This window comes from Syngnathus typhle, linkage group LG7 (assembly GCF_033458585.1).
Source record: "Syngnathus typhle isolate RoL2023-S1 ecotype Sweden linkage group LG7, RoL_Styp_1.0, whole genome shotgun sequence".
NCBI lineage: Eukaryota > Metazoa > Chordata > Actinopteri > Syngnathiformes > Syngnathidae > Syngnathus > Syngnathus typhle.
Genome location: NC_083744.1, coordinates 9,678,642 through 9,704,928, shown reverse-complemented (window position 1 = coordinate 9,704,928; position 26,287 = coordinate 9,678,642). Strand labels below are relative to the sequence as shown.

The 26,287-nt window shown below is 39.7% G+C and overlaps 2 protein-coding genes across 4 annotated transcripts in view; both read right to left on the bottom strand.

Moving 5' to 3' along the window:
- The window catches only part of abcc8 (ATP-binding cassette, sub-family C (CFTR/MRP), member 8), a 33,506-nt gene extending 24,240 nt beyond the window's left edge, over positions 1 to 9,266 (bottom strand). The window contains exons 1-6 of the mRNA XM_061283316.1: positions 8,594 to 9,266; positions 8,289 to 8,451; positions 5,409 to 5,550; positions 4,892 to 5,013; positions 2,868 to 3,034; positions 1,573 to 1,815 (exon numbers count right to left, since the gene is read on the bottom strand). Coding sequence (XP_061139300.1) covers positions 1,573 to 1,815; positions 2,868 to 3,034; positions 4,892 to 5,013; positions 5,409 to 5,550; positions 8,289 to 8,436 — 822 coding nt within the window. The 5' untranslated portion in view covers positions 8,437 to 8,451; positions 8,594 to 9,266. The remainder of the gene's footprint in view (positions 1 to 1,572; positions 1,816 to 2,867; positions 3,035 to 4,891; positions 5,014 to 5,408; positions 5,551 to 8,288; positions 8,452 to 8,593) is intronic.
- Positions 9,267 to 11,951: 2,685 nt separating this feature from the next.
- ush1c (Usher syndrome 1C) lies at positions 11,952 to 26,061 on the bottom strand. Of its 3 annotated transcripts, none has more exons than XM_061283317.1 (26): positions 24,550 to 25,853; positions 24,415 to 24,482; positions 23,153 to 23,296; positions 22,912 to 23,050; positions 22,045 to 22,153; positions 21,921 to 21,945; positions 21,782 to 21,839; positions 21,430 to 21,618; positions 21,287 to 21,346; positions 20,914 to 20,970; positions 19,855 to 19,997; positions 18,781 to 18,846; positions 18,549 to 18,694; positions 17,761 to 17,810; positions 17,447 to 17,608; positions 17,181 to 17,297; positions 16,271 to 16,885; positions 15,848 to 15,895; positions 15,632 to 15,760; positions 15,174 to 15,239; positions 14,315 to 14,356; positions 13,757 to 13,810; positions 13,506 to 13,605; positions 13,070 to 13,179; positions 12,897 to 12,952; positions 11,952 to 12,732 (listed from the first exon to the last, which is right to left on the bottom strand). In XM_061283317.1, exons 1-26 carry the CDS (start codon positions 24,616 to 24,618, stop codon positions 12,639 to 12,641), a joined length of 2,916 nt encoding a protein of 971 aa, XP_061139301.1. In that variant the 5' UTR covers positions 24,619 to 25,853; the 3' UTR covers positions 11,952 to 12,638. The 3 variants fall into 3 exon arrangements, with proteins under 3 accessions (XP_061139301.1, XP_061139302.1, XP_061139303.1); XM_061283318.1 differs by lacking the exon at positions 24,550 to 25,853 and adding an exon at positions 25,924 to 26,061 and having other exon boundaries at positions 11,954 to 12,732; XM_061283319.1 differs by lacking the exons at positions 15,174 to 15,239; positions 15,632 to 15,760; positions 15,848 to 15,895; ... (3 more) ...; positions 17,761 to 17,810; positions 24,550 to 25,853 and adding exons at positions 18,342 to 18,397; positions 25,924 to 26,061 and having other exon boundaries at positions 11,967 to 12,732.
- Between the last annotated feature and the right edge of the window lie 226 nt (positions 26,062 to 26,287).

The window sequence follows — 26,287 nt, the reverse complement described above, 5'->3', positions numbered from 1 at the left end:
TTTTTATGGATGACAGAACACACTTTCTGGTTATGGATAGTTGCCAAGGGACAAGTAATAAGAAGAAAGAAAAATAAGTCAAACAGTAACAGTGCCAAAACAAAATTTGAACTGCAAACAACTAGGCTTGAATGTATGAATACAACAAAAACAGACAATATAAACCGAGCACAGGACTCGGAATGATCCAGAGTAATGTCCAGTGCTCCACCGACAAGAAAATATGATGGGCTATCTATCGGGTGAGCAGCCAGGGTGCAAGCTCCAAAGGACTCACCAAGGTCCTTCAGGAGGACGCCCACATGAGGCTTGGCAAGGCTGCTCAGGGGGATGCCTGGGATGCCAGACAATTACGGCCAGGATCTTTCCCAAGCCCATTAAAAACGAACAAGCATGGCAAAATACTGCACTTGGTTTTTTTTTGTCATTCCTTTATCATAAGCAATCAAATACTGCATTCCGTGAGTCAGGCTGCACTGTAGCAGCAAAAAGACACCGTCTTATAGCATGTCTTTTGGAGTATTTATCCAATATTCTTGATTTCCAGTTTAAGGTAGACTAGCAGAAGCTTTGTACTCACCATTAGGACAACTTAAGCAAAATAGTAGGACAACTGCATGTTACAACTGAGGCAAAACTGAACACTAGTTGAAGAATACGTGCTACTAGTACATCTCGTGATCCAATAAATTTCTACTACCTTGTCAACCATCCCGCGTTAGTCTTACAGTGAAAACAATGCAGTAGTGGGAAAACCGTATTTAGTAAGAGTTGTTCTGCAAGTGTGACATAGTTTTTCTAATATGTGTTAGATTACTACTAGTGATGATGAATAGTGTACTCATAAATGGACCTTAGAGTGGAAATCAAAATATCGAATACATTCTCAAATGGCTTTTCCTTCAGATGTGATTAAAATAGCAATAACAAACTCAGCCTCCCTTCCCCCTTAAAGCAATAACTTATTTTAATCAATCACACTATATTACATTCTGCTGGGGTTATCGGTATTAGAGCCTGAAACCAAAAACCCAAAAGAGCAATCTGGGGATAGCATACACAACCATCAACCAAGATAGACTGATGTTAACAGGACACGAGAGGGGAAGGAGCTAAGCTAACATAATGAGAAAGTCAGTCATGTTAAAACAGCATGACGCAGTGTAACGCAGCAATGACGTAACAAAGAAGGATAATCCAGCAAGCACAGACCACCAACATTTTGTGGTCTATTTTATTCACATGTGGCATAGAGTATTATACTGTAGTAGTGTCCTAATTACTTGTTGAGAAGAAGGCTTTCCATTTGTATCGCTGATGGCATTTTAAAAGGACAATTGTATGTCAAAATTCAGCAACCTACAGTGTGTCGATGCAAATACTTTGTTTCTGCCATCCAAAAGATGCAATTATTCATTTCGGTTCAATAATACAAGACAGCAATTGCTGCCTCTGATCTATATCGCATCTCTTGTGAATTATAAATCTGAGGGAAGTTCCATGTTATGCTCTTCCTGCAGTTTTCTATTCAATGTGCATTGCGCGAGCAAATAACTACAGCAGCACACTCACCTTCTGATTTTCGAAGGCCTTGCGGAGCCTCATGTAGTTTGTGAGAGCCCTCATTGCGATGGGGAGCTTTCCAATGACTTTGAGGTCAATGGGTCGCCTGTGAGCCGAGGTTATGAAGGTGTTCATCCACCAGTAGGTGGCTTTGGATAGTAGATTGACAAAGGGCTGCAGAAAACGAACACCCAGGTCCTGAAGGTCCTCAGGGGGCTTCACTTCTGTCGGGTTGGCGAAACACATGTAGCGCTGTAAGACAAGGACACAGCCAGTTAGTTTAATCGGTTAGACCAGTGTTATGAGACTCAAAAATCTACTTAAAGATTCAAAGTGCCTGATTAAATTTCTGCTGAACAACGTCGGTGTGATGGGCCGTGCTTCTGCTTATGATATTGTATAATGTTGGTGTGAACCGTAATTGGCAAGCCTGCCTGAGAGATTATGAAAATATAGCACACACAGCCCACTGCATTTTTTTTTTTACATTTTAAAACTTGGTGGAGGTCTGAACTCTAATGCGCTTTATTCTCTATGAGCCATTTTGGTTCATTACCTGCATAATGTGTCTCTTTTTAAGCCTGACTCACTGTGCTTTGTGGTATTTAGGGCATTATGCTTCATCCTGTGCAGAGCATGATTTCTGCCTTTCACAGCTGTTTAGCCAGAGGAAACAGAATCAGCAGATGAGGTGCACTCAGCTCATAGGTTCACAAAGACAAATATACTTTAAAGTTTCACAAGAAGATAAGGTGAAAAATGAAATTGTTGTTGAACTATTGAATATAAAATATGAAAAAATGTCAGCAAAAAAGACATGTCTGTTTGCTCTCTCACTTAGTTAAACATTCAATTCTGTCCAGCACGATGTCACTGGTTAATTGCTCTGCCCATTGGGGGTCTAGACCATAAGTGTCAAATGTAAGGCCCCGGGGCCAGATACGGCCTGCCACACTATTTTGTGTGAGGCAAATTGTGCATCGACTTCATGTGTCAAAACAAAAATTGCTAATTGTCTTTACTTTTTTTTTAAATATCTGAACAGTTTTTACTCATCTAGATATGAACTAGCTATTCATCAGTTTGTTGAGTAGCCTACACTACATATAAGTCGTTGACCATCATAATGCCCCTTCGGAGGAAACTACGACTACGATGCAGCCCGTGACAAAAATGAGTTTGACACCCCTGCTCGAGACTAAAAGCAGATGCGAGTTACTAGCCAGAAAAAAACCCAGACTGAAATCAATCAGGTACACATATCTGCACACATGCGTTATCACAGGAAGAGGATGCATGCTCACTCTGCCCAGGATCACATTGATCTCCACAGCCAACAGGAGTCCATAGAGCAGCACCAGCAGGCACGTGATGCAATAGCGTAGCTGCCTGGGGCCGATCCCATGCTCTGTGTATTTGGCAAACTTGATGGTTTTCATGATGAAGGCAAGAACCCAATAGATGAGGAGGGCTGAGGAGATTTAACATGGATAAGAGGTCAGACAAGCCACAAATGAATGTCTTTGAGAGATCAAGTATTGATAATTTAACTTTCTATGTTAGCAGTGACTTGAATGGTCACTTTGTCCTTGGGTTTACCAAATTGGATTGAAATACATGTTTAACTTTCTGCGCTATACACATAAACATATAAATAAAGACATACGTCTGGTGCGCAGGTGAGTGAGAATTACAAGGCAACAGTTGTGAGATTACATTTTCCTTCAATGTAAGATGCTCTCAGATTTGTAACACTAAGAAAATTTTATTTTTTTAATTGTTTCCCTTGAATCACTGCTCTGTATTCAATATAACATCATACAGTATTAGAAAGCAAAATAGTAGTGGAAGGGCACCGCTTTCCGTTTCATAATGCCAAATCAACACTGGTCTTATTGAAGTCACTCTTCAGGAATTCTGGACATGCTCTGAGATTGACTGGCAATTTAAAATACATACAAACAAATATTCTAGTAGTAATAGTCAATAATACTATACAACATACAAGCAGATAGCCTCCCTTGAAAGTGCCCATCTATTGATAAGATGTCATTTGCAACAGTAATTGAGTGTAGCTGAAGTGATTTTCATTTTATCAGTCATGGGGAATTGCAATGATTAAGTGTGGTTCAGACTCATTATGGGCTTCTTGCTTCATGTTATCTATGCCACAGCACAAGAGGGAGCATGCAACGGTTAGATCTAATTCTGCTGCCCCACTAAAGCGCTACTCTCTTGAGAGAGAGAGAGAGGGCAACTCCGACATGAAGGCCAACTTGCCCAAAGCAGCTCAACAAGCAGAGTTTAACACCGTTTAATTAATAACGCACAAGTTGATTTTGTTCTTTATTTTTCTCTCGATAAACGTTATCTCGCATATTTTCTACACGGCTATTAGACTCATACAAATTGATATCTGTGCTAGGAATACAAAAACAATAGAAAATCAACTAATGTTCATTCGCTTAATGAAAGCAAGATAATTCATGTCTGACATTATGTATTATCCTGATGCTGTCTCCTCTCAGTGCAATGAACCTTTCAGCTGGAAACACATTACTAAATCAGTCACCTCATTTTTATGAAGCACGTACAAGCTTACATAGCTGTTATTGTTCATCTCAATAAAAAGGTCAACATTTATTTAATCCTGTCTTGCAGGTCAATTAACCAACCAATCAATTAATCAATCAATCAACCAGTCAACCAATCAATCACTCAACATTTATGTACGTATAAAAGACTTTCATACAGAATGTGTAACTCAAAGTGCTTTACATCAGTTAAAAATAAAACAATAACAATAAACCAACAAAGAATAGCGGGAACGTGGAAATACACACGCATACACATTCTCTTGATGTCAAGAATACCGGTAAAAAGAGCATTCATTGGACTGGTGTTATCGGTAGACACAGAGTGTGTATCATCAGCAGTGCTGTGAAAACTCACTTTGTGTCTCCTGATGACACTGCCAAAGGGTAGCATATAAATATTAAACAGTACGGGACCTAAAATAGAACCTTGAGGCACAGCACATGTTACCTCACAGACATTCGAGGAGCATGTATCTAAGCTTACAATAAATCTACTATCAGTGAGCTAGGATAAAAACCTTTTGGGTACGGCACCAGAGATGCCAACCTGATATTGTAGTTGATTTAAAAGAATGGTATTGTCTACCATTTAGAAAGCAGCAGTACGCGCGTTATTCTGTGTGAATTGAAGTTACACCTTAGATCATTTAAAATCTTGATTCAACTCCAATAGTGTCACAGAGACTGACAAAGCAAGGTTAAAGTGTACTGAAAGTGCATGATGGCTTTACCTAATAGCAGTTTGGGAAAGTTGGAGGTCTCAATGTTATGATAGTAGACAATCGAGGTGATGCCAGCCATAAAGGCAAGACCAGCAGGCATGTACAGGTGAAGATGGAGAGACTGGCTGAACCTATAAGTGGGGTCAAAGGAAGAAGACAGAATTAAAAACAAGCAAGGAATGAGTGAAGTTTATCTCTTATTTCCATGTCTTCTGACTTGGTTCTTATTAGAAATTGTGCATATCAATTCCACACTGCTGGGATGTTGCGGTCCGACTGTTTATTCAACAAACTCACTTGTTTACAGCAAAGGCGGTCATGATTGAATATGCTATCTAATGTGTAGAAAATTGTTCACGGTTTGCCAAATTGTTGCTTATTGTGAAGTGAGTTGAATTAAGTTCATTGCCACCATACAGCACATGGTGCAAAAAAAACACAAGGCATCTTACAAGCCAGTTCCTGTTTGCTTACTGCCCCGAGCATAGAATCTCATCAAACCAAGACACGGCAGAGATAAACCTACCCATCGGAGACAATGCCCTCTGCAATCTCACAGACAAGAATGAAGAGCAGCACAAAGGTGAGCAACCAACGCAGGTTGTGACCTGGGAATTGAAGCCAGATGCTGTGGTGGATGTGGACTTTTGAGCTCTGACTTCCCCAGCCTCAAACAGGAAACAAGACAAGGAAGGTTTAGGCAGTGTGACTTCAATAACCAGTGGAATAAAAACAGCTTTTACGTGTACGTATATATTTCTATCACGGCCGCGACTCAAGTGAGGTTAAGGGGTTCGGAAAGGATATCTCAGAGTCTTTCAGCAACTTTGCTTCTAAAAAGAACATTGTGAGTGCTTAAAGGTTTGCCTGTGGCAATTTGCCTTATGATAAATATCCAGGGAACAGCTTTTCTGATCATTACAGTGATCCCAGAAAGGTCACATTTGACCTTTGCGGACCTTTGCGGCCATTATCCCCCTCTGACATCCATGTACTTCATTACAAGTGAGCTAACGACGCTGCATAATTGTGTATTAAGGTGGTCAGGGTGCAAGGGTGCAATCAGTTAGAAGCTGCTGACATTAAATATGGCGACATAATTGTTGGAGGAGTAGATGTTGAATATCCATTCGAATCGGCACCTCTGATGGCCTTTTAGTATGTAAATAGCCAGTAATAAACCCACGAGCCAGCTCTTCAGATTTGCACTTGTGCCGCAGGGTGAAATAGAGAGCCGTGTGGCCCGTGTCTAGCGCACAAATAGAACTCTTATTTAAAAGTTTCTTTCGCTCTACTCAAGGTGAACGTGAAAACGTAATGATACCCGAACTCTGCAAAGGACAATAAAAAAAGGATATGAAAAGAAAAGGCAATTAAGTGCAGCTTTCAGCTGTACTTTTCCTTTTAACAGCAAATTTACTTCAATTTTATAGTCAGTGGTTTGTACTTCCTTCAGAGTGCTCATTTGCTTAAATTGGCTCGATGTTTCATGTGAATAGAGACCATGCTGCTGGCTAAATCAAGACTAAGTGCAGGTTGCCCAATTGAATTGAGAATAACAATAATTGAGCAATAATTGTGTCGTGCGTGTATGTTGTGGTTTTATAGGTGCAGGTGAGTAGATGGAAAATATTGAACTTCACGTCATTGTACAAAAGGCAAATGTGGTGATAGTGGAAGCAATGTTAACAGGCTTTGTCTCAGTGTCACTATGTATTGAATTTTTGGTGCAAACACATTTGTAGCTTGACCTTCAAATCACCTTCAAAGCATCCCTCCATATTGTATTTTTTAATAGTTTGTACATTGATTTTTTTTCACTACCTTCCAACTGAAATATTTCCTCAATTTTATGTGAAGCTTCTTTGAGAACCATGAAAAGTCCTTGATAATAAATGCGTACATGAGTATAGTCTATGATCATTAATTGTTGTAGACAGTAGCAGTAATGGTGTGTGATGAATATGTGTGTTAACAGCAAAACCTCATAAGCTGCAGTTCCATACTGTGATAAAAGGTTTTTACAATTAATAGTAATTATATTTATAATTCTTGCTTTGCCCTCAAATTCTCAAAAGTGTTATTAATCACACAGTAAGGATGCAGCGTGATTAAAAAATAAACAGCCTGCTCTAAAGAAAACCTTAAACAGCTAATTATGTATGCAATACTTAACGCCAACGGACCTTAGGACAACTGCGAAGAGGGAGCTTAATGGATTTACTTGGCAGCTGAGTCTCTTTACATTCAGTGATTCCCAAACAGTTGTGGCACATAAGAGTGCCTTGAGAAACTTTTGTTATTCCATATACATAGAAAATTATCGAACTTCACTTCACTGGCCTGAAAATGATTATTTGCTATGAATAATGTACAGTATATCGGTTCATCAATCAACGGCAGTGACCGAAGCTCACAGGCAGAACAATGAGATCCAGAATGGAATGTACATCATTGACGTGTATATGTACTTTTCTGATATTTTGTTTGGTGATGTGAAGTGAGATTTTTATATGTTCCTTGGCTCACGAAAGGTTTGGAAACATTGTCTTACAGAGAGCTGATTTCATATTTTGTAATTCTTTTATGACTGATGTCAAAGCTTTAGCCACACAATACTGTAGAAAGCAAGTTGGACCAGAGATGCTTTTCTTTATGTCTCATCAGTAATGACAGTAAAGGGTGGACGCTAACAAGCGACCAGGATAAATTAAAGCAAAGTAATCTAATAATTTTACGACATTTATTTAATTAGTATTATTCATTGCTTTATTTAAATTATTCTAATCCCTCTTAAATAATCATCATAATAATCTAATTATATTCCAATTGTATGATATTAGAAGCACCAACGGTGGCTGTTCCACAGGAATTGCGATTCAGATATATAACAGGAACACGGAGGCACCTATTATGGAGAGTGGCAAATTTTTACTGTTTCATGCCTTCTCAAATGGGCACACACACAGAGTAGCATAAGTGAGGGCAGTTACACACTGAACTTTACACTTCAGGAATTGCCCACCACAGATTCGGGGAAAAAAAGTAACACCTCTTTAAACCTATATTGAATCGCAAGAAATACTGTCCCAGAAAAAAAAATGATCCAGGAATATGCCCAAATATTCAACCTTGTCTAAAGCACTTATTCATTGGATAACAAAAGGTCAAACATGCTAATATACTCATTTGGGTTGGTCTCCTTTGTTTGTCGGTGCTAAAAGGCAAAAGAACCATGGAGTTGAAGAAATTGATACTAGTATTTATAAATTAATTACATAATAATCATAAAGGAAGATGGTTTTAAAAAGCTATTGAGTGTCTAATTTGAGACCCACTGAGACTTGCTCAGGTTCCTTTGTCATATGAATAGATGTGATTGGCGGAGGTCTGGGGCAAAACTCACCGATGAAGAGGATGGGGAATGTGATGAAGAGGAGGAAGACGTGTGGCACCACGTTGAGTGCGTCCAGGAAACACCCGTTGTTCAGAACACCCCCGTCCACATTGTAGGCCGCCGAGTTATTCTCACTCCCACAGAATGCCAAGGACATGGTGGAACTGGGACTCTGCATGGAGTCAGTGTGAGAAAGGAGAGCAGAAGGAGGAGCGGGAGGAGGAGGAGGCGGACCAGGACAGGGGAGTATCAGAGACAGATGAGAAAGACCCACATATTTTTAACAAAAATGGTGTCATAAAAGAAACACTGACAGCCTCTTCAGCAGATCTTCGAAATTTCCAGTGTGGCCACCTTTCGGTTCTCCCTTAAATGCAGCTTGCAGTATTTAGATCCAGTGACAAAGAGGAGAAACAGGGAAGGCGAGGGGTGGGGGGGGTCAGAGACAATCCCAGTCCAGTGCAACGGTAGCTCCCTCGCCTCCTCTGCAGTCTAAGCAGCTGTGGGGGTCATGATGTTGACAAACATCTGCATCCTGTCTGCCTGCGACTGCACACATCCTCTAAAAGTGAAGCTTCAATTTTTGCCCAGCTCTGCAGAGCTCCAATGGAATGCGTTCACTCTCTCACATGGCTCTCACACACACTATATGCGCGCACACAGGGAGAGCGGTGGTAGCTTTCTGCAGTGCACCTGCTGTTCCTGTCTCTTTTCAGACTGGAGCGACCTTGGGAGACGAGAGCAGGAGGGGCTGAATGTGCAGGCGGGCTGGACGGCTTTGCTGGGAAAGAAAGATAGGAGGGTGGAAATGAGAGGGGGAGGGAGAAAACAGAGAGGTGAAGAGAGAGAGAGGAGAGATGGTGTCTGCCCAATGAGGAGAGCAGACACAAATTTTGTAGGCAGCACCAGCAAGCATGCGATCTAAATGTTGACCCCGTTATGAGTTACGTATCTCTCTTCCTCATCCATTGATTGGATGTAAATCATACCCCAATTCCTTTCACAAGAAATAACACAACTGTAAATTGGCAGGATACACATGTTGGAAAAGCATAAAATATTAAAGGATGGCTTCATGGGATGGTTGTGTTGTGTGCCCAGTCCAATCAAGGGAGACTGTGCATGCAGCCAATAGCAGAACACTTGTTCAGTGGGATCAGTAAAATTCACATGGGACCAGATTTGAATAATCCACACAGGGACATTCTCGATGCCCCTCCGAAGATAATGAGCAGTTGCCATGAGCTGATAGCTGCTGTTTTATATCACCATGGATACGAGGATGTGATGTAAGCAGTAACACAGATTGTTCACTTGCATGCAGTTGACTGTGTGTTTTAGCGCGGTATTTATTATAGTGCCTTTCTGCCTCAGCTCACGTTAATCTGTTTTTTGTCGCCACATCTGCGGACAGAATAAACAAAGCCTCACAAGAGAAACGCCAAACTTTGGTGGTGACCTATTTTCTTAAATAGCTTCCATCAGAGGATGTGGTGAGTGTGCAGGAAAAAAGAAGTAGGACAAAAATAAAATCCACTCAAATTTAGATAAACATAGTCTGGACAGCACAATCTTGAAAAAAAATATTTGCAGTGCAATATCGGACAGGAAGAAAAATTGTGAAATGCACAACCATCTCAGATAATATAAAGGTGTACTCCAGATTAAGAGGGGAAAGGTGAATGATGTTTTTTTTGGGGGGGGTGGGGGGAGCTCATCTCTGCAGAAGAACACTTTGTCACCTCAGAGAAGCAGTGATCAGTTTTTTGGGAGTGAAAAGTAAGTGCAAGCTTTCCAGCCACTGCCTTTAAATCCTGCAGATGTATTTGTGTCATTGCAGCACATAATGACATTTAAGCATGACTAAATCCGCATTAATCTGCATCAAAATCGACACTGAACTGGCACAACAATGCACAATAATAAAACAGGATGAATAACCATGCGAAGAGTGGTGGTAGGAGATCACGGTCTTACCTGTTTGTATCGTGGAATCATTGCTGGCTCTTCAGCATTGCCAAGTTCGTCACTTGAGAAGAAGAAAAGCAGCCAGCAAAGTACTTCCTGTCACGAGCCCGGAAGGCAATCAAAAATTCAGACAGGTAAAGGTGAACGTTTTGCAGGGGTGGAACTATTCTCGGTGCTGAAGTCTGGTGAAGCCCAAAGAACTCAAAGAGGAGACAGAATAAGGTTGACCCAGGGCCACCCTTTGCCCCGCGTCATGAACCCGCGAGTAGCTCAAGCAAAAGCGGGTCGATGCAATTCTGCAAATGGTAGCCGGACTAGAAGTCACGTATGCAATGTGAGAGGAGATGACTGCACAGTGTGATTATATAACTGGGAAAAGAGATGGCGCGCGCACACACACACACACACACACGCACACACACACGCACACACACACGGACGGGATATACGGAGCAATGTAACGGGAATCTTTTGACCTACTTTTAAAAGATGGATTAAAATGTTCTTTTGAAACAAATCAAGACAAATTCACTTAATGTCGCAGCAAACCAAATATAATCAAGATGCATGCAAGAAGCAAAGCTAAATGAAACTAGAAATTTAAGCACTATTGCCCCCTGTGGACACCCATTTTAGTTGACTATCGGATGTATTTTATGTCGCGCCTCATCCTTCAATAGAGTATGTAACCATATGTTGTTAAGCAGATTGACACTATTAGAGATGTCACTAGAATGATATGGTGAGTGACTACTGTTAAAAGTTTCAAATGTGTAGAACTGAGCTCATCTGCGCAATTCTGTGCTGACTTTAATATCGTCTGCCATCCATCTAAAAAAAAAATCTCAAAAGATTATGCTAAAATACCCTAGTACAATACTGATGCAACACGCCTATATGTCATTGTAGAGTACAACTACGCGAGTAATAAATAGGTTTTAAACAAACACAATTAAAATTTATTTGACACAAATAAATAAATGAAAAAAGAATTTTAATGGCCATCTTTGAGCAGGAATTTACACGAGAAAAAAGCTTGATGTCATGAAGACAAAGGTACTATTTCAATATTAGCTAGTTTCTGCTGCACACTAATCAGCATGTTTGCCTCACACTTGAAAGATTCTGGGTCCAAATATTCAGACCTTTTTCTGTGTGGAGTTTACCTTTCTCACTGTGCATGCATGGATTTGATCCAGATTCTTCCTCCCATGGATGGATTGATGATTACTAGTTTCATTAAGGGAGGAGCAAAGATGTACAGTAGATATCTATCATCAATTCTTTTGTCATTTTTGGAAAGGGCAGATGAGTTGACTCTATCTGACATTGCCTGAAACACGCCACACATCTATTCAATCAATTAGATAAAAGCATGTAGAAAGCATGGACTGGGGGGTCTGTAAGATTACAGCATCATATTAATTATTGATTATGAGCATCCTTTACAACTCAAGAAAAAGGCAATTCACTATCACAGCAGGATCGTTCATCGCATACTTTCAATGCAAACACTAAGAGCCAAAGAAGCAGGAGGCGGCACGAAAGTGCATTAATCTGTTGTGATGGAAAAACTAACTCAATCCCGAAGGAATCCTCAAGGATGAAATGCTACTTCTTCTTAAGATTGGTTTTCTGGGCAAAGTCTAGATTAGAAGAATGTTCTGTTGGAGAAGACAAAATAAATGTATTGTTTACTTAAAGGGAATGCGAGCACATTGAGAAAACATTTTGTCCCGTAGACGCTCTGCAACACATCAATCTAACACACATGCAGCCGAGTTGTACAAGCAAATAATAATCCACTTGAAATTGCAGCCCAAAACTTTTCTTTGTATTTTTAATTTTAAGTGCAACTAAACTTTTGAAAACAAAACCAGTGTGTGCGAGTGCAGAACTCCCCCACTCGGTCACTTAAGTGACAAGGCATGCTAGAACATGTCAGTCCCGAGGAACAACATCAATCTGAACAAGAAGTCTTGGTTTGCTTTATGAATGTCCATGACCTCAGGGCTCAGGACAATACCACACAGGCCACACATGGGTATATAAAGCACGCAGGGTCTGCAGATATACAATAGGATGGGTCCGTGATCACATTAGTTGTGTCTTCACCATATTGCTATCTAGAGCACAATGAATAAAGAGATATTGCCTTGAGCCTCCTTTCTTTTGTTCTTTGACTGAAAAAGAAAAATTCGATTGTGCATTCTCACGGCTGCCAGTTTCACCAATGTGGCAAGAGAGCACACTAAAATAGTAGTTTTGTTCCTCCCGATTGACAGTCACGTGAGCTCAATTGGGGCGGGGCAATGCCACAGACAACATCAACATCCACTCTGCTGTGCAGAAGAGGAGGTTTGAAAGCAGATGGAGTTACCGGGTTGCGGGTTAGGGCTGAAGCAGGTAGCCGTGCCTGTACAGTGTTGCACTGCCTTCAAACACCTTTCTGTTCACACTGGGACTGACTGATGCTGCTTTTGGGCTGCACAAACATGTGCAAACACACAGATATAAACCGCATCATCATATTCTATGCCCGATCTATGTACGTTAGATTATTGATACTACAGTATAATACAGATACTGCATGTATTCCAATATGACAATACTACACAGTTAGAATAGATGTAAAAAGGGAATACTTACACTTCATCTTCATAATGTTTTGGGGGCGATACTGCAATCACAACATCGATCCAGTCCTGAAAGTGACAAGATGGCTGTCATGAGCTGTGTTTTGTTTCATGGCTTTATTTGCCAAGTATTCACGTTTGGAGGAGGAGGAACACAGTAAGACATTGAAGCAAACAATACAGTACCCCGCCACTATTCCAAGCTCGTGCCAGAGAGTTTTGTCCGTCACTCAGTGGGGCATCTAGTAGGATCTTCCCATTAACAGCCATAAGTTCATCACCTGATACAATGCCACCTACAAATGCACGCGACAGACATTTTAGCTACCGGATATCAGTTCACAGTAATTGTGCATGCACATCGGGGGTCAAATGTGTTGCAGTGAAACTTCAAACTGTTTATATAACCATTCTTAATGATCATCACGACTGCATAACACTCAATGTTTTAACAAATTCATTTTATGTTGCCAAAACATACATCAATCTACATTTTAATTATTCACAGCAATTCAACTGGACGAGTCAAATTAAATACTGGAAAGTGTTTAGAAATAGATAAAAAGCAAATAGCACTCAAAAGGGGGTGTACATGTGTATTGAGCACTGTGAATGTACTAACCGTGCTTGTCTGCAGCCCCTCCCTCATACACAGACGACACCACTAATTTCCCTAAAGGTGAGTCAGCGCCCCCCTCCAGGGCCAAATCAAGCTGTCCCACCTTAAAAGCAGGAAACAGAAGCATCAGTCATGCTCACTTCATTTAGTCACAAGGCAAACACCATCTTATTAAGGATATATTTATTGATTGATTTATTATTTGTTTGTTGGTTCATTTGTTTACTTTAAAAGGATTTATCTGAAGTAAGTACCTTTCTGATACGCAGCAATCTCACGTCACGTCCTGCTATCTGGTCCGATGAGAACTGGTTTTGCAGAGAGGAAGATAATTGAAGAGGAAGAAAAAGCACAGCAAAACACACAAGTGCAATAATAAGCAAATACAGATATCCAAGATCAAGAGGAACTATGTCCTCATTGTTTGGCCGCACTCAGTGTTAATTTAGTAGGCTTTAAACATAAATTATAAGATTACAAACCTTGCTAATTGCTAACTTTGAAACCCTAGTTTGAAACCCTAACCCTAGTTTTAAACCCCTGAGATCAACTTACCGAACCCCTAGGGTTCGATCGAACCCTGGTTAAGAACCACTGGTATAGATATACCAACTTAGTCTTTAATCAATGGAACATGCAAGCACAGGGAGACCATGCAAACTCCATACACATGGATCATTCAAACCCACAACTTCAGAATTGTGAGGCAGACGATTAATCGAACTATTATTCCACCATGCTTGCCGTTATCATTACATACTATATAAGTTATCACTTAAAATATAACGTGATCACGCTAAGACATACAATACCATAGAGTGGGGATCGAAGTCTTCCTCGTACTTCTGAAAGCCCTGGAAGAACATCGATATGCATTACATCCAGCATATGTTAGTAAAAAAATAACTAAGAGGCTACAAAGAAACAAGAAATGTGAATGCTTGCGGTCACATTTCCTTTGACAACCATCTTAATTTTATTCCAAGTCCAACAAAGCTCTCAAGAGATTAAACGAATGATTCATTTTACTACTCCCACCCTACATATTAATTATATAAAGGTTATTTCCCTGCTCTTGGAGAGATATGTATTAGGAAGTGAAAAGTGATGTAATGAAAGTGTAAGTAATGAAAAGAAAAACAACCGTCCTCTCTTGTTGGGATTCTGAAAAGAGTGCGCAATCACTTCTGGACTGATTACAACCACTGTAGTCACCGGAATGGCAGAAAATTACTAGGGTGTATTATTTCCGAATGACAAGCACTCTCACAATTTGGCAAGTAACATAGCAAGGCAAAGAGGAAATAGAAATGCTTACAGTGAGACCCATCTGTTGAGAAGTCATTAAATTGACCACTCGGAAATAGCACAGAGTTCTATAGGGTACAATAATTACTTAATGACTGGAGAGTTTTTAAACACTGCAAATTTAACTGTCACATTCTAACAACCATTGTAATCTCACTGTGGGAAACCTCTTATGCAGACAGACTCCAAAGTACTGCCAGTAATTCTCAAAACTATTAAAAGGTAGCCAGACCACAAGAGAATTGAAAAAAGATACAATCTTATCATCTACAACAACGGACTTGAATGCCCGGTTAGAAGCAATAGAGGAACACTTTAAGACAGAAAAGAGAGAAGGTTTTTTATGACCGAAGCTTAAATTACTTGTGGTTTGTTGTTTGATTTAAAAGATGAGTTGAAAGGCACCATTCGTTTCAACATTTCTGCAGGCTGAAACACAAGATCACACAAAAATAATTTAAAAAGAAAATGCTTGGGCAATTTCCTTCGATTATGCCCTATTATCCTTGCCAGATAATTGGTTGCAGGATAGAGAAGTCAATCACAAGAATTTTACATTTTACCATTCCTACTTATAGCATTGTTTATTTTCCTACTTGATCATTATTAGTATTTGTAGTTGTAGGAGTAGTTTGGTACAGCTCAGTTTTTATGTCTGCTTTGAGAATCTGCATTGGTGCCTCTTGTTGATGACAACAGATGTTTCCCATATAGTGGCTACAATGTGTAAAAGACTTAATATAGCTAGGAAAATGAACTCTAATGTGCCAAATGAATACTTTATGAGCCTGGTAAGGTGAATCACATGAGTCACAGCATACCAGCCCATCGGAACGAACAGCGGGTCTGAGCAGGTCTGGTCGGTGGGTCTGCGACTGAGGCAGCATGACGGGCTTCGACACGGCGGGGACAGTAGGACGCCGCTGGTTCGGAGGACTAGGTGCTAGTTGCTATCAGAATATTGCCAATGTATTTCATAATGTTTCAAGTTATGGCATTGATGAGTATGAGACGTGTCATTTAATAGAGTAACTCACCAAGGAAGGCGTGGAAATGCGACTGGCATGCGAAGTATTTCTCATAACCTGAACCACAGTAAAATGCAATGAAACGTTGCTGCACTACGTACATAGAAACGCCTCTGAGTCTGCACGCACACTTCTTAAATCGATAAAGAGTCAAACCATAACATTAAAAATACTTCTTTGCGAAAATCCAATTTTCTTTCACGCCTTGCAACAGGCCACAAAATGACAAAAACAATGTCCAATCACTGCACACTACATGCACATCATAACAAAATCACTACCAAATAAAACAGCTAACAACATCTTCCAGAAATTTCCTGAGGCAAAAGGCAAATCTACAACAAGACAAATTATGTCATCCCGTTGCCAGACAACCCAATTAAGGAGCAAAACATGCATCCATGAACACACGCTTACGTGAGAACCTCTAACCTTGGGACTAGAAGGGTAAGACACTTCACTGGTGTTGGATGAGTAGATGCCCCCTCTCGGGAGGTAGCCACCTGTCTCCCACTCACTTCTACGCTCGGGTGGACTTGAGGGCTGAGGCAGATTGTGATGCTGGCGGTATCCACTGAGGCCGCCTACTCTTTCTTTAGACTGTTGTGGTGGCGGAGGAGGTGGAGGGGGCGGGGGTGGAGGTGGAGGAGGGGGTGGAGGTGGGGTAGGTGTCGGGGAGGGTTGAGGTGATGAAGGCGGGCGGGTTGATTGAGGGGGGTAATGGGAGGAAGGTGGATGAGGGGTTTGAGTCGGGTGAGGTCTGCGCCCACCGTTGGGTGGAGACTGTGCTCGGCGCTGTGGAGCTACTTTAGAAGATGCATAGTTGGGGATGGTGGGGTTTAATTTGGGTGAAGGCGGTGGGAGAGGCAAAGGAGGGGGAGGCTGGCTAATAATTGGAGGGGTGGGGGCTAGTCTCTTCAGGGGCCCCTTCAGACTCTTGTCCACATGATCCAAGTTAATGTCATCCAGGTCAGTCGTGGCTAAGTGCAGACCGCCAGGGAAAAGCTTCACCTTGGGCTCCGAAGTAGGTGAAAGTGGTGGTGACAGCTTAAGAGTTAAAACAGAAATACTCTATTGTGTAATACTGTTCAGGCAGACATACTAGTTATGTCTAACAACGAGAAAGAACTGCATGTGTAATTCAATCTCATTTCCTGTTCCAACCAAATTACTTTCACTTACTAGTGGTCATTTTAAAAAAATGCATTCATTCGTCACTGCAAACAATTTGAGTCTAAGCTATTGCCTTGAGAATGTGAAAATATTACAAATATTCGTTATGAAGTAAAGATCCACACAGAGAGGAAGGAAAAAAAAAAAAAAAAAGCATTTCACTTGGTACCTCTGGTGACTCGTTCTCCACACAAGAAATTTGTTCCAAGCGAGTCTGACAAAGACACTCTACCCAGTGTTGGACTTTCTCAGACTCCTCTAGGTCTTCCCTCTCTGTTTCTGAAACCTGCCATACATTGTAATTCAATACCACAGTATGAATGCCAGACACAAAATCACAGTTCAATCATTTAAGAATAAAAAAATAAATTAAAAAAAACATACATTGCTTCACGAGAGCAAGAACGGCAAATTCAGTTTGGCTGTGTTTTGTACCTCCTGAACCAGCCGATTTATCTTCAACTGCTTCTCCTTTTCATACATCCCTTCTTTCTCCTTGGCCAATTTCAGCTCAAACTCCATCTCCTTTTTGTTTTTTCGCTGCTCCTGCAGCGTGTCTGTGTTGGACACTTTTTTCTTTTTCTTCTTTTCTCCTTTCTGCAGTGCCATTGTAAATGTTTATTAATGTAAACCCGCAAAAAAAACGTCTGTCACTGCAAACTCCATGGCAAGACATGCCCACACTTTAAATCATCTTAAGCGCTCTATCACAACATAGCACCAAAACCAAAACTGGAAGTCAGCAATACCTTGCGGAATGAAGGAAGCTTCCCCTCGTATCGGTAAAACCAGCCAAATGCTATGAAGATGAAACAATAGCTCGGCATTAACTGGTAAAAATTAATTGCAAGCGTCGAAACAAAGGATTTCCTGTATAAAATTACAAATAAATCACATTCTCACTGCAAAAATCAGAAAGGAAAGAGAACCATGGAAAGTGTCCATGGATTTACAGCAACCAAAACACATAAGTTCACACAAGTAAAAGTTAACCTACATTTACTTTCAACCTATCTTCTTAGCGAGCTCCTTATTTCTTGTGCTCAATTAGGAATGTAGTGTACAAAGTATATGATTATCAGGATAATAAGTAATATAGTGAAAATGATTATCAAGCTTGGACTACTCAAGGTGCGTTATTTTAAAAAAATGACATGACAAGCTGCGGGTTTTGAGCATGCACGTTGTCATGTTTTTTTTTCTGGTCAGATTCAGCAGAAATGCAGAGTGGCATTTGAGACTTGGTTGTCAGAGGAAATCTAGCCCATGGTGTGTTTTTTTTTATATACATACACATGTACGCATCCACATTCTACTTCTCCACACTCACTGGTTCATCCTGCTCATCCTCTTTTGCCTCATCTGTGAATGAGCTGGCTTCATCATCTTATGGGGAGTTGATGAAAAGCAGCACAGCACACAGCAGTCATAGAAAAAGACCACACAGTGACATCTACATGCTGAATGCTCAAGGTGAAAAACAAAGGTGAAATTTTCATGCAGCAGCAGAAAAGGTTGACCCAACAAGGGGACTTACGAGAACTTTTGGCCTTCGGAGACGGAGTGGTTTTAATCTCGGGAGGGTTGGGTGATGCACTCCTCTGAATCTGAGGTGCCTGAGGCCGCTCGGTACCATAGTCTTCTTCCCATTCTCTGTGCTGTTTCTTCTCCACAGCTTCAATCCTGAGGGAGGATGACAATGTAAGGGAGCATCATTAAATATACAGATGTTACATGTTGTCTCAAACTACAGAAATACAACTGATTACCTCTCCATCTCCTGCTTGTAGCGATGCTCTTCCTCTGCAGCCTTCTGTGAGATCTCCATTTTCCTCCTGGTGAAAAAGTTTAAAGCCTTCATTGTCTAACTAGCTACGCAACATACTTGATCACAGAGGTAATTATATTGTTTAATAGAACTTTATTCAATGTGTTAGCTTTCCATATTAATCTGCATCTAATTTCTGGAGGTTAAGTGCCATCACAAGACACAAGACAAACATAAAATGTAGTAAATCTTACATAAATTGAGATATACTGTAACTACGCAATGGTTTCAGACATGCGTTGATTCAGGAGATGGTCTGTTTGCCATTCATTTAAATATTAAAATTAATTGTAAATAATGTTATTTCAGGTAACCTTTTTATTTTGCCCATTTTTGAAAATTTCCATTAAAATAGAAGAATGTGAAATAATAGTTCTCCAGGCATTGCTTGTAAGTATAAAACATCAATGACTTTGAATGTTTTCATCATGCAAATACTTAATGATTGAAATATCACGTCTTTGCTAGTTTTTTATTTTTATTTGATTCCCATTGTGCCATGAAGACAAATTCATTGTTGACCAATGGACTGCAGCGTATCAAACCACCAGCTACTGTATTAATATGGCTGGTACGCCAATGGAGAGGTGCATCAGAGAAATAATATAGTGAAGCTAATATAGTGGATAGAAATTTTAAAGTCCTAATCTGAGAGTTTCCAATTTTGGTCCTTTTTATTTATGCGGCGTTCAAATTTGATCCAAAGTAAATCGAACCAGCGAGAATCTATCTATCTATAACCATCATATGACAACAATTGTAGCAGAGTTTGTTTTAGCTATACTTAAATGTCTGTGTACAAAAACAAACATTAGAAAAGAACAAACAACACACATGCATTTACTGCTCTTGTTCACAATAAGCACAAAGCATAATTTGCCAATGAGGACAAAAACATTATTTCAATACTGTGAATACTAATACTTTGTGTCAAATAATTTAAGCACGTTCCATTTTCTTTTAGGGGTAAAATAACCGCCTCACTATTATAATCATTAAACCTTCAAGAACTCACTGTCTCTCCATCTCCTGCTGCTCTTTGAGGATCTTGTTAGTCTCCAGGGCTACCTTCTTCTGATGCATGAGCTCCTGCCTCTCCAGTTCCCTGCGTGCCTCCACTGCCAAACGTTCCTCGTCCGTCATAAACAACTCGCTGCCCTAAGAAATCGGCAACAGCCGGAGAAAAAATTGTGTGAGCCAGTCAACCTCCTGGACTGTGAAGTCAATTTCACATTTCATCTGAGAGCCTCACTGACAACCCATGACAGGAAATCTACATCTATGAAAACAGTATTGAAAAATAATCATATTCGAAAATGGTTTGCCTATCTGCTTCAAAGACAAGGTTTGAATTTCGAGTGGAATATCACATGAATGGCTTTTGCCTATTATACCAGGTAATTATTCTCCCACTTCCACAAGGCGTGATTCATGGGTTAATTTCAGAATTTAGACTAGCTGTGATTGTGAGTGAGAATTGTTGTTTGTCTAATTGTGCTCTGAGATTGATTAGCAACCAGTTCAAGGTGAATCATTCACATGCAGCTCACCCAAATGAGGATAAGCATGGACGAGGGTGGATGGATGGATAAATTTTGGGCTTGGACAGACGAATGGATGATGAATGAATAAATTTCAATAATTCATATAAGAACATTTTGCATACGGTATGTAAAATGGGAAGATACAGACACAAATGCATTAGACAGGCACTATAAATAAGACAGTGTCGCTTGACGTTTATTACGCATTTGTTTTCAACAACCCTGATGTAAACAAAACCATAAAAGACATGATTGATGGTAAACGTTGAGAGATCGGGGAAGGCTAAATGAAATAGCCAAAAAAGTGCAGGAATGTTGAGCCAGCCCAGGGATGCATATCAGAAACTTGCACTATCAGTATCCACATCCATCATTAGAGGGAAATAAATAAATAAAAATAATAAATATATAAATTAAATTAAATTAATTAAAAATAAATTAAGCATGTGATTTCCAGTATGCCTGTGCTTTAAGAATCTACATACAATAGAAATTCCAAATGCTATAACACAATGTTAGAATTTACTTACAGCTCCTGTCAGAACAGTAATAGTCAGGCTCCTGCTGCTTTTGAGGACTTTCACGGCCTTGGAAAGTAAAAACATACAGAATGGCAAACAAATAAGTTGCATCACTTTTACAGGTACAATACATGCGCATGACTCAAATAATGCGTGAAGTAAAACCTGCTGATTGTATCTTCCCTGGGGCCACCAATTCACACTCCCAGAGGACAGTCGAATACAATAAGTACATGCTGGGATGGTAACCCATTTTGACTAAATCAAAATGAACACTGGTGCTTCAGGAACAAAATCAAGGAATTGTATCAAAAGGGAAATGATAGGACTGCAAGGTCAAACCCAAGAAGCCATTATGAGAAGTGTTTTATTATATGTTTACCTCTTTGTGGTCCACATTGGTGAAGTCCACCCCATTCACCTCCACGATCTGGTCTCCAATCTATAGTTTGTGCATAAATTTAAGAAGACTTGCAGCTCACAGCAGGAAGCCACACAGATCCTTTGGATTTGCTGAGACCTCACCTGAAGTCCGACCTCCGCAGATAGCGAGCCCGGTTTGACATTGCTGATGTAGATGCCAGGTTTCTGTGTAGGACCACTGGAGATGCTGATGCCCATACCTTTGGTACCCACGAGGCTTAGGAAGACCTTCTTCTCCTTGATCTCCTTCCCTCCAATTGATGCCAAACCAGCAACACTGCTTTTTTTCTCCTGGGTTGGACATCATGCAAAAACAATACTCTACCGTGTATTGAATCATCACTGGAGTTTGATATTACGTAATATCTTTGTTGGCTAGTATAATACTCCAGCTACACACAAAGAGCTGCAGTGAATGAAAGTCTTTTATGACACCTTACTGATTTTCACTCACCCCAGATTCTGACACAAATTGATCAACAAACTGCCACTTGACGGCTTCATCTGATGAGCTAGAAACAGAAGATAGTGATCACGTCTCACTTGCAGAGCAACAGAATCTCAAAAAAAGAAAATTACAACAGATAATGTACCTTTTTACAGGAATCATCCCCACATCTGCAAAATATTTAATAAAAAAATACATAGATGATGCCACTGCTGTTAGACACCACACACTTCAATCTCAATCCGTACTGTAGTACATGATTTACGCACGTCTGACTTTGAGCGATACAATCTTCTTGGTCTTGATAAGACTGATGACTTCCTCATGGATACAGGAAGAGATGGAGTACCCGTTGATGCGAACAATTTCATCACCCACCTCGAGTACCAATACAGAATGGAATAGCATGAATAATACATTCAAAATATCCTGAAATAGTTAGTAGCAAAGCAATTTAAATGCAGATTCCAGTCTTTGTAAAGATTTAGTGACGCCTTCATACGCTACCTTACATCTTCACTCAAATGAAATCAACACCCTCCAGCTTGGTGATAATTTTGCTTAAACACGGCTACAATTTGGACATCCCAAATGATTATAAGGTTCGACTGCAGTCACTGCACACTGAATTGAATTGAATGAGTAAGTAAGTAATGTGGCTCATTACTTCAGAACACATTGGATGGCTCAATTGTTTTGGATATTTACATTCTTATAGTATCATCTCCTAAGATGCAACTCAACGCAAATACTAACAAGGAGAAACTAATTTGAATATCAGAAATGAGCAATTGGATTGCTGTTTGGTACTCCTTAGTGAGAAATAAATTCTACCCCAATTCTGCTCTAAAATTAGTGATGTTTTGTTGCGCTGTATTTAATACCAAAAACAAAGTTGTTTGCTCAATAATCAAAGGACCTACTACCCTCTAGTGGACAAAAGTATGATGAGACCATATTAAAATAAAATATTGTCTTGATTTCCTTTATGCAACAGGTACAAAGGCTGGTACAACTGATACATGTTGCCAGTACTGTATGGTATGCATTTCTAAATACAATTTAATCAATAAATGTGTATAGTAAGTCCTTGCACTGTACTATGGAAACATAAGGCAAGATAAGTATACACAAACCTGAAGACCAACGTTACCAGCCTGACCATCTTTGACAATTTGTGATATGTAGAGACCACAGCCAAACTCGAGCCCTCCTCGGACGCTCAAACCAAGTCCATCACGATTTGTCCGATCTAACCGCACCTCTTTCAGCTTCCTGAACCCATCATAGGTGGGACAACACCAGAATGAATGTCTCATGAAAAGAAATGTTAGAGACTTGACATGATTTAAACTGCAGCTGAGAAATTGTACACACCTAGACCTTTTGGGGGTTAGCAAGTCGTACTCCACCTGGTGCTTGAGTGGGATGAGCGGTCGGATAACGTCAAACAGGGGCAAACGCTTTGGTTCATTGATTACTAATTTCAAGTCTCCGACAAGCACTGGCAAATCCATGGACCTGCAACACAGCAAAATGAAAAGCTTCTGAATAAAACTCATTCTGCTTCATTTAATTAGACGTGAGGAGAGACGTGGGTAGCACTATTGCCACAATTACCTTGAATAACTAACTAGGTTACTTTCTTGATTACTTGCTTTTAAACAAAAATTGGTTATTTGACGGATTACTTTTTTTTTTAAATAACTAAGTTTGATTACAACTTAGTTAAATGGTTACTTTCATCCGATATTGATCATCCTGCTTAACATACAGTTTTGCCTCTTTTTATAAATAAATAAATAAATAAATAAATAAATAAATAAATAAATAAATAAATAAATAAATAAATAAATAAATAAATAAATAAATAAATAAATAAATAAATAAATAAAGACAACCTTTTTGACTTAGCATTTTTACCTAAAAAATGTAACAGAAAATCCACCCCAACACGCTGAAGGAGTGCACTGGCTTGATAAACCTCCGATAACAAATGCAAAAGTAACAATTGCACTGTTGTTTTTTTTTTTTTTCTATAAGAATGGATTAATATATTATCTATAAGTTTAGTTACAAAGTTTTGGTCAACAATGGTATCATTTGCACATTAAGGTTTTTTGGTTTTTCCTCTCCTCCTCAAAACAAAACCCACCAGAACATTAACTAAAGCAGCAAAGCAAACACAAACACACAAATCCTCCTCCTTTGAATTATTCATTCATTGGTGCCATTTTATAATTGCTTGGAAGGTGAACATGGGCCTTTTGTGAAGAACTGGCCAGGCTTGTCAGGGTACAGTGGAAACTGATAAGCGGTTTAAGCCAAGGGAACACAGGTACAAAGATGATTGAAACCTAGACCTGCACCCCACCCCACAGCACACGGAAACTATGTTGCTATCAGACACCCTAAAAGACATCATATAAACTTTAATAGTTGGAATGTTAGAAAATAATGAACTAAGATCTTTGGAAATAAAACAACTAAAATGCTGTAAATGGGCTATAGGGGTTGTTTAGTCACGTTTTACTTTCAAAGGATACCCTCTATTCAAATAAAACCAACATTTATAATCCAATTGATATTGATCAATTGGGGAAAAAAACAATGGAAAGCCCCAAGACCAAAGTACTCACTGGTGATACATGCGTAGGACATCATACAAATAGTCTTTTTCCGCTTCATTTTCAATCAGCAACTCCACCTGCAAGACAGTGAAAACATTCCCAACATCTGCATGGGGTGAACCATGTTGCAAAAGTTGTACAAACCTTATGACGACTCAGCTGTTGCAGGATGGTTTTTAAGAAGCGCTTTGGCCACTCGCAAATGTAACACATTGTCCTTGTTTACAACTCAGTCTAATCTTAAACCTTAAATTTTCTTGCAAGATCAAGATTCGGCTAACATTCTCACTTTGTCTAAAAAGTGTTTTGATCAAGGCGAGTCTTCTTTACTGAAGGAAGCTTTTCGGACTGCCTGTCCCTTCCCATCAAACCACAGCAAGTGAATAATAGCAGTACAGTAGAGGAGGCTACAGGAGGAAGGTCTGGAGTGTCATCTTACATCTCAGACACAAGGTCACACTCTGAAGTCATTTACACACAACTTTAAAGGGGCAAAATATATATTATAATAACTCAATCAGGTGGCTTTAGATCAATTAATGATTGGAATAAAGCTTAGCCTTAGACAGACACTATCGTGACAATTATGCATCACTGGATCTACATGCCATTTATGACAGCCATAAATGTCTTTCTCCACTCCTGCCTGAACAGACTTTGACACCATAAACCAATGACATAAAGGATCTCTGGTCAGCCACACTGCCATTTTGAAAAGTGTCATGTGCGCTTAGTCGGTTCCTGTAATAACTTATGACTTGTTCCACAGATCTCAACCTTCCAAACAAATGTGCATTTAATACTCACACAATTATACACATGCCAGACAACTAAACTGGAACCAAGAAAAACACTGAGACAGCCCAACACAGCAATGAACAAAGCCTGATTGTGTCCTGTTCAGTCTCTAATTAAACCCTGAAATTCCTCATTTATTCCGGATCAGCTGCTCATCTCTGGCACATCTACATTTATTCAATTCTGGTTTGCCCTTTATCAGAAGCCTCCGTGTGTCTGAGTGCAGCCCAGATAGTTGTATGGAGATACACTGAGCCTGAAAACACCCTGGCCGTATCACGTTCCCTTCCTCTGTTGCCAGCTACCTTTTAAAAAACTACTTCTGTAATGCAGAGAGAAAAAAAAAAAGGAAAAAAAAGCTTGCTAATAAGCTTACATTTTAGACGTATGACAACATCATGCAAAGCATAAGGGAGCAGTAATTAGATATACAGAATAAAATGAGTTCACGGTAGTTAGTGCAATTAGGTCTAAATTATAATTATGGATAAAATAGCCACACAAAAAACACACAATTAAATGTATGTTTACGCCTACTTTCTAACCCCACAATCCCCCGGATGCTTGCTCCAAGATGCTTCGTGTTTGAGATGGCAATAAAGATGATCTGCATATTCATTGAACAGTTACTAGTTTTTCAACTTTCGGTAGGACAGGTAGACTTTTGATGAATGACATCTTGTAGCGCGTGATCACAATTAAACATGTTTCATGCCTTACCTTGTGCCTGAATTCACGAGCAACTTTGCGCTCCATTATAAGCAAACAAAACCGAGCAAGTTGAAGCTTACGCAGTGACGTGAGATCCCTATGAAGGTGAAGTTTGAGCTGTCAGCCCAGGCAATTATATAAAGGTTCTTTTACTGCAGTCTAACTTCCGGGAAATATTTCACAATTAAGGCTTTATTAAAGCGAGAACTTTATTGAGCTGGAAGTAAAAGAAAATAAAGGAAAGTTGTCATTGCTTTCTAGATAAATATCCTATATTATCCGAGGTAAATCATATATATGCATGGTTGCATGTATCCATGAAAGCTCAACAATAAATATTTTTCTTTTGAATAAAAAAATCTAATCCGTATCA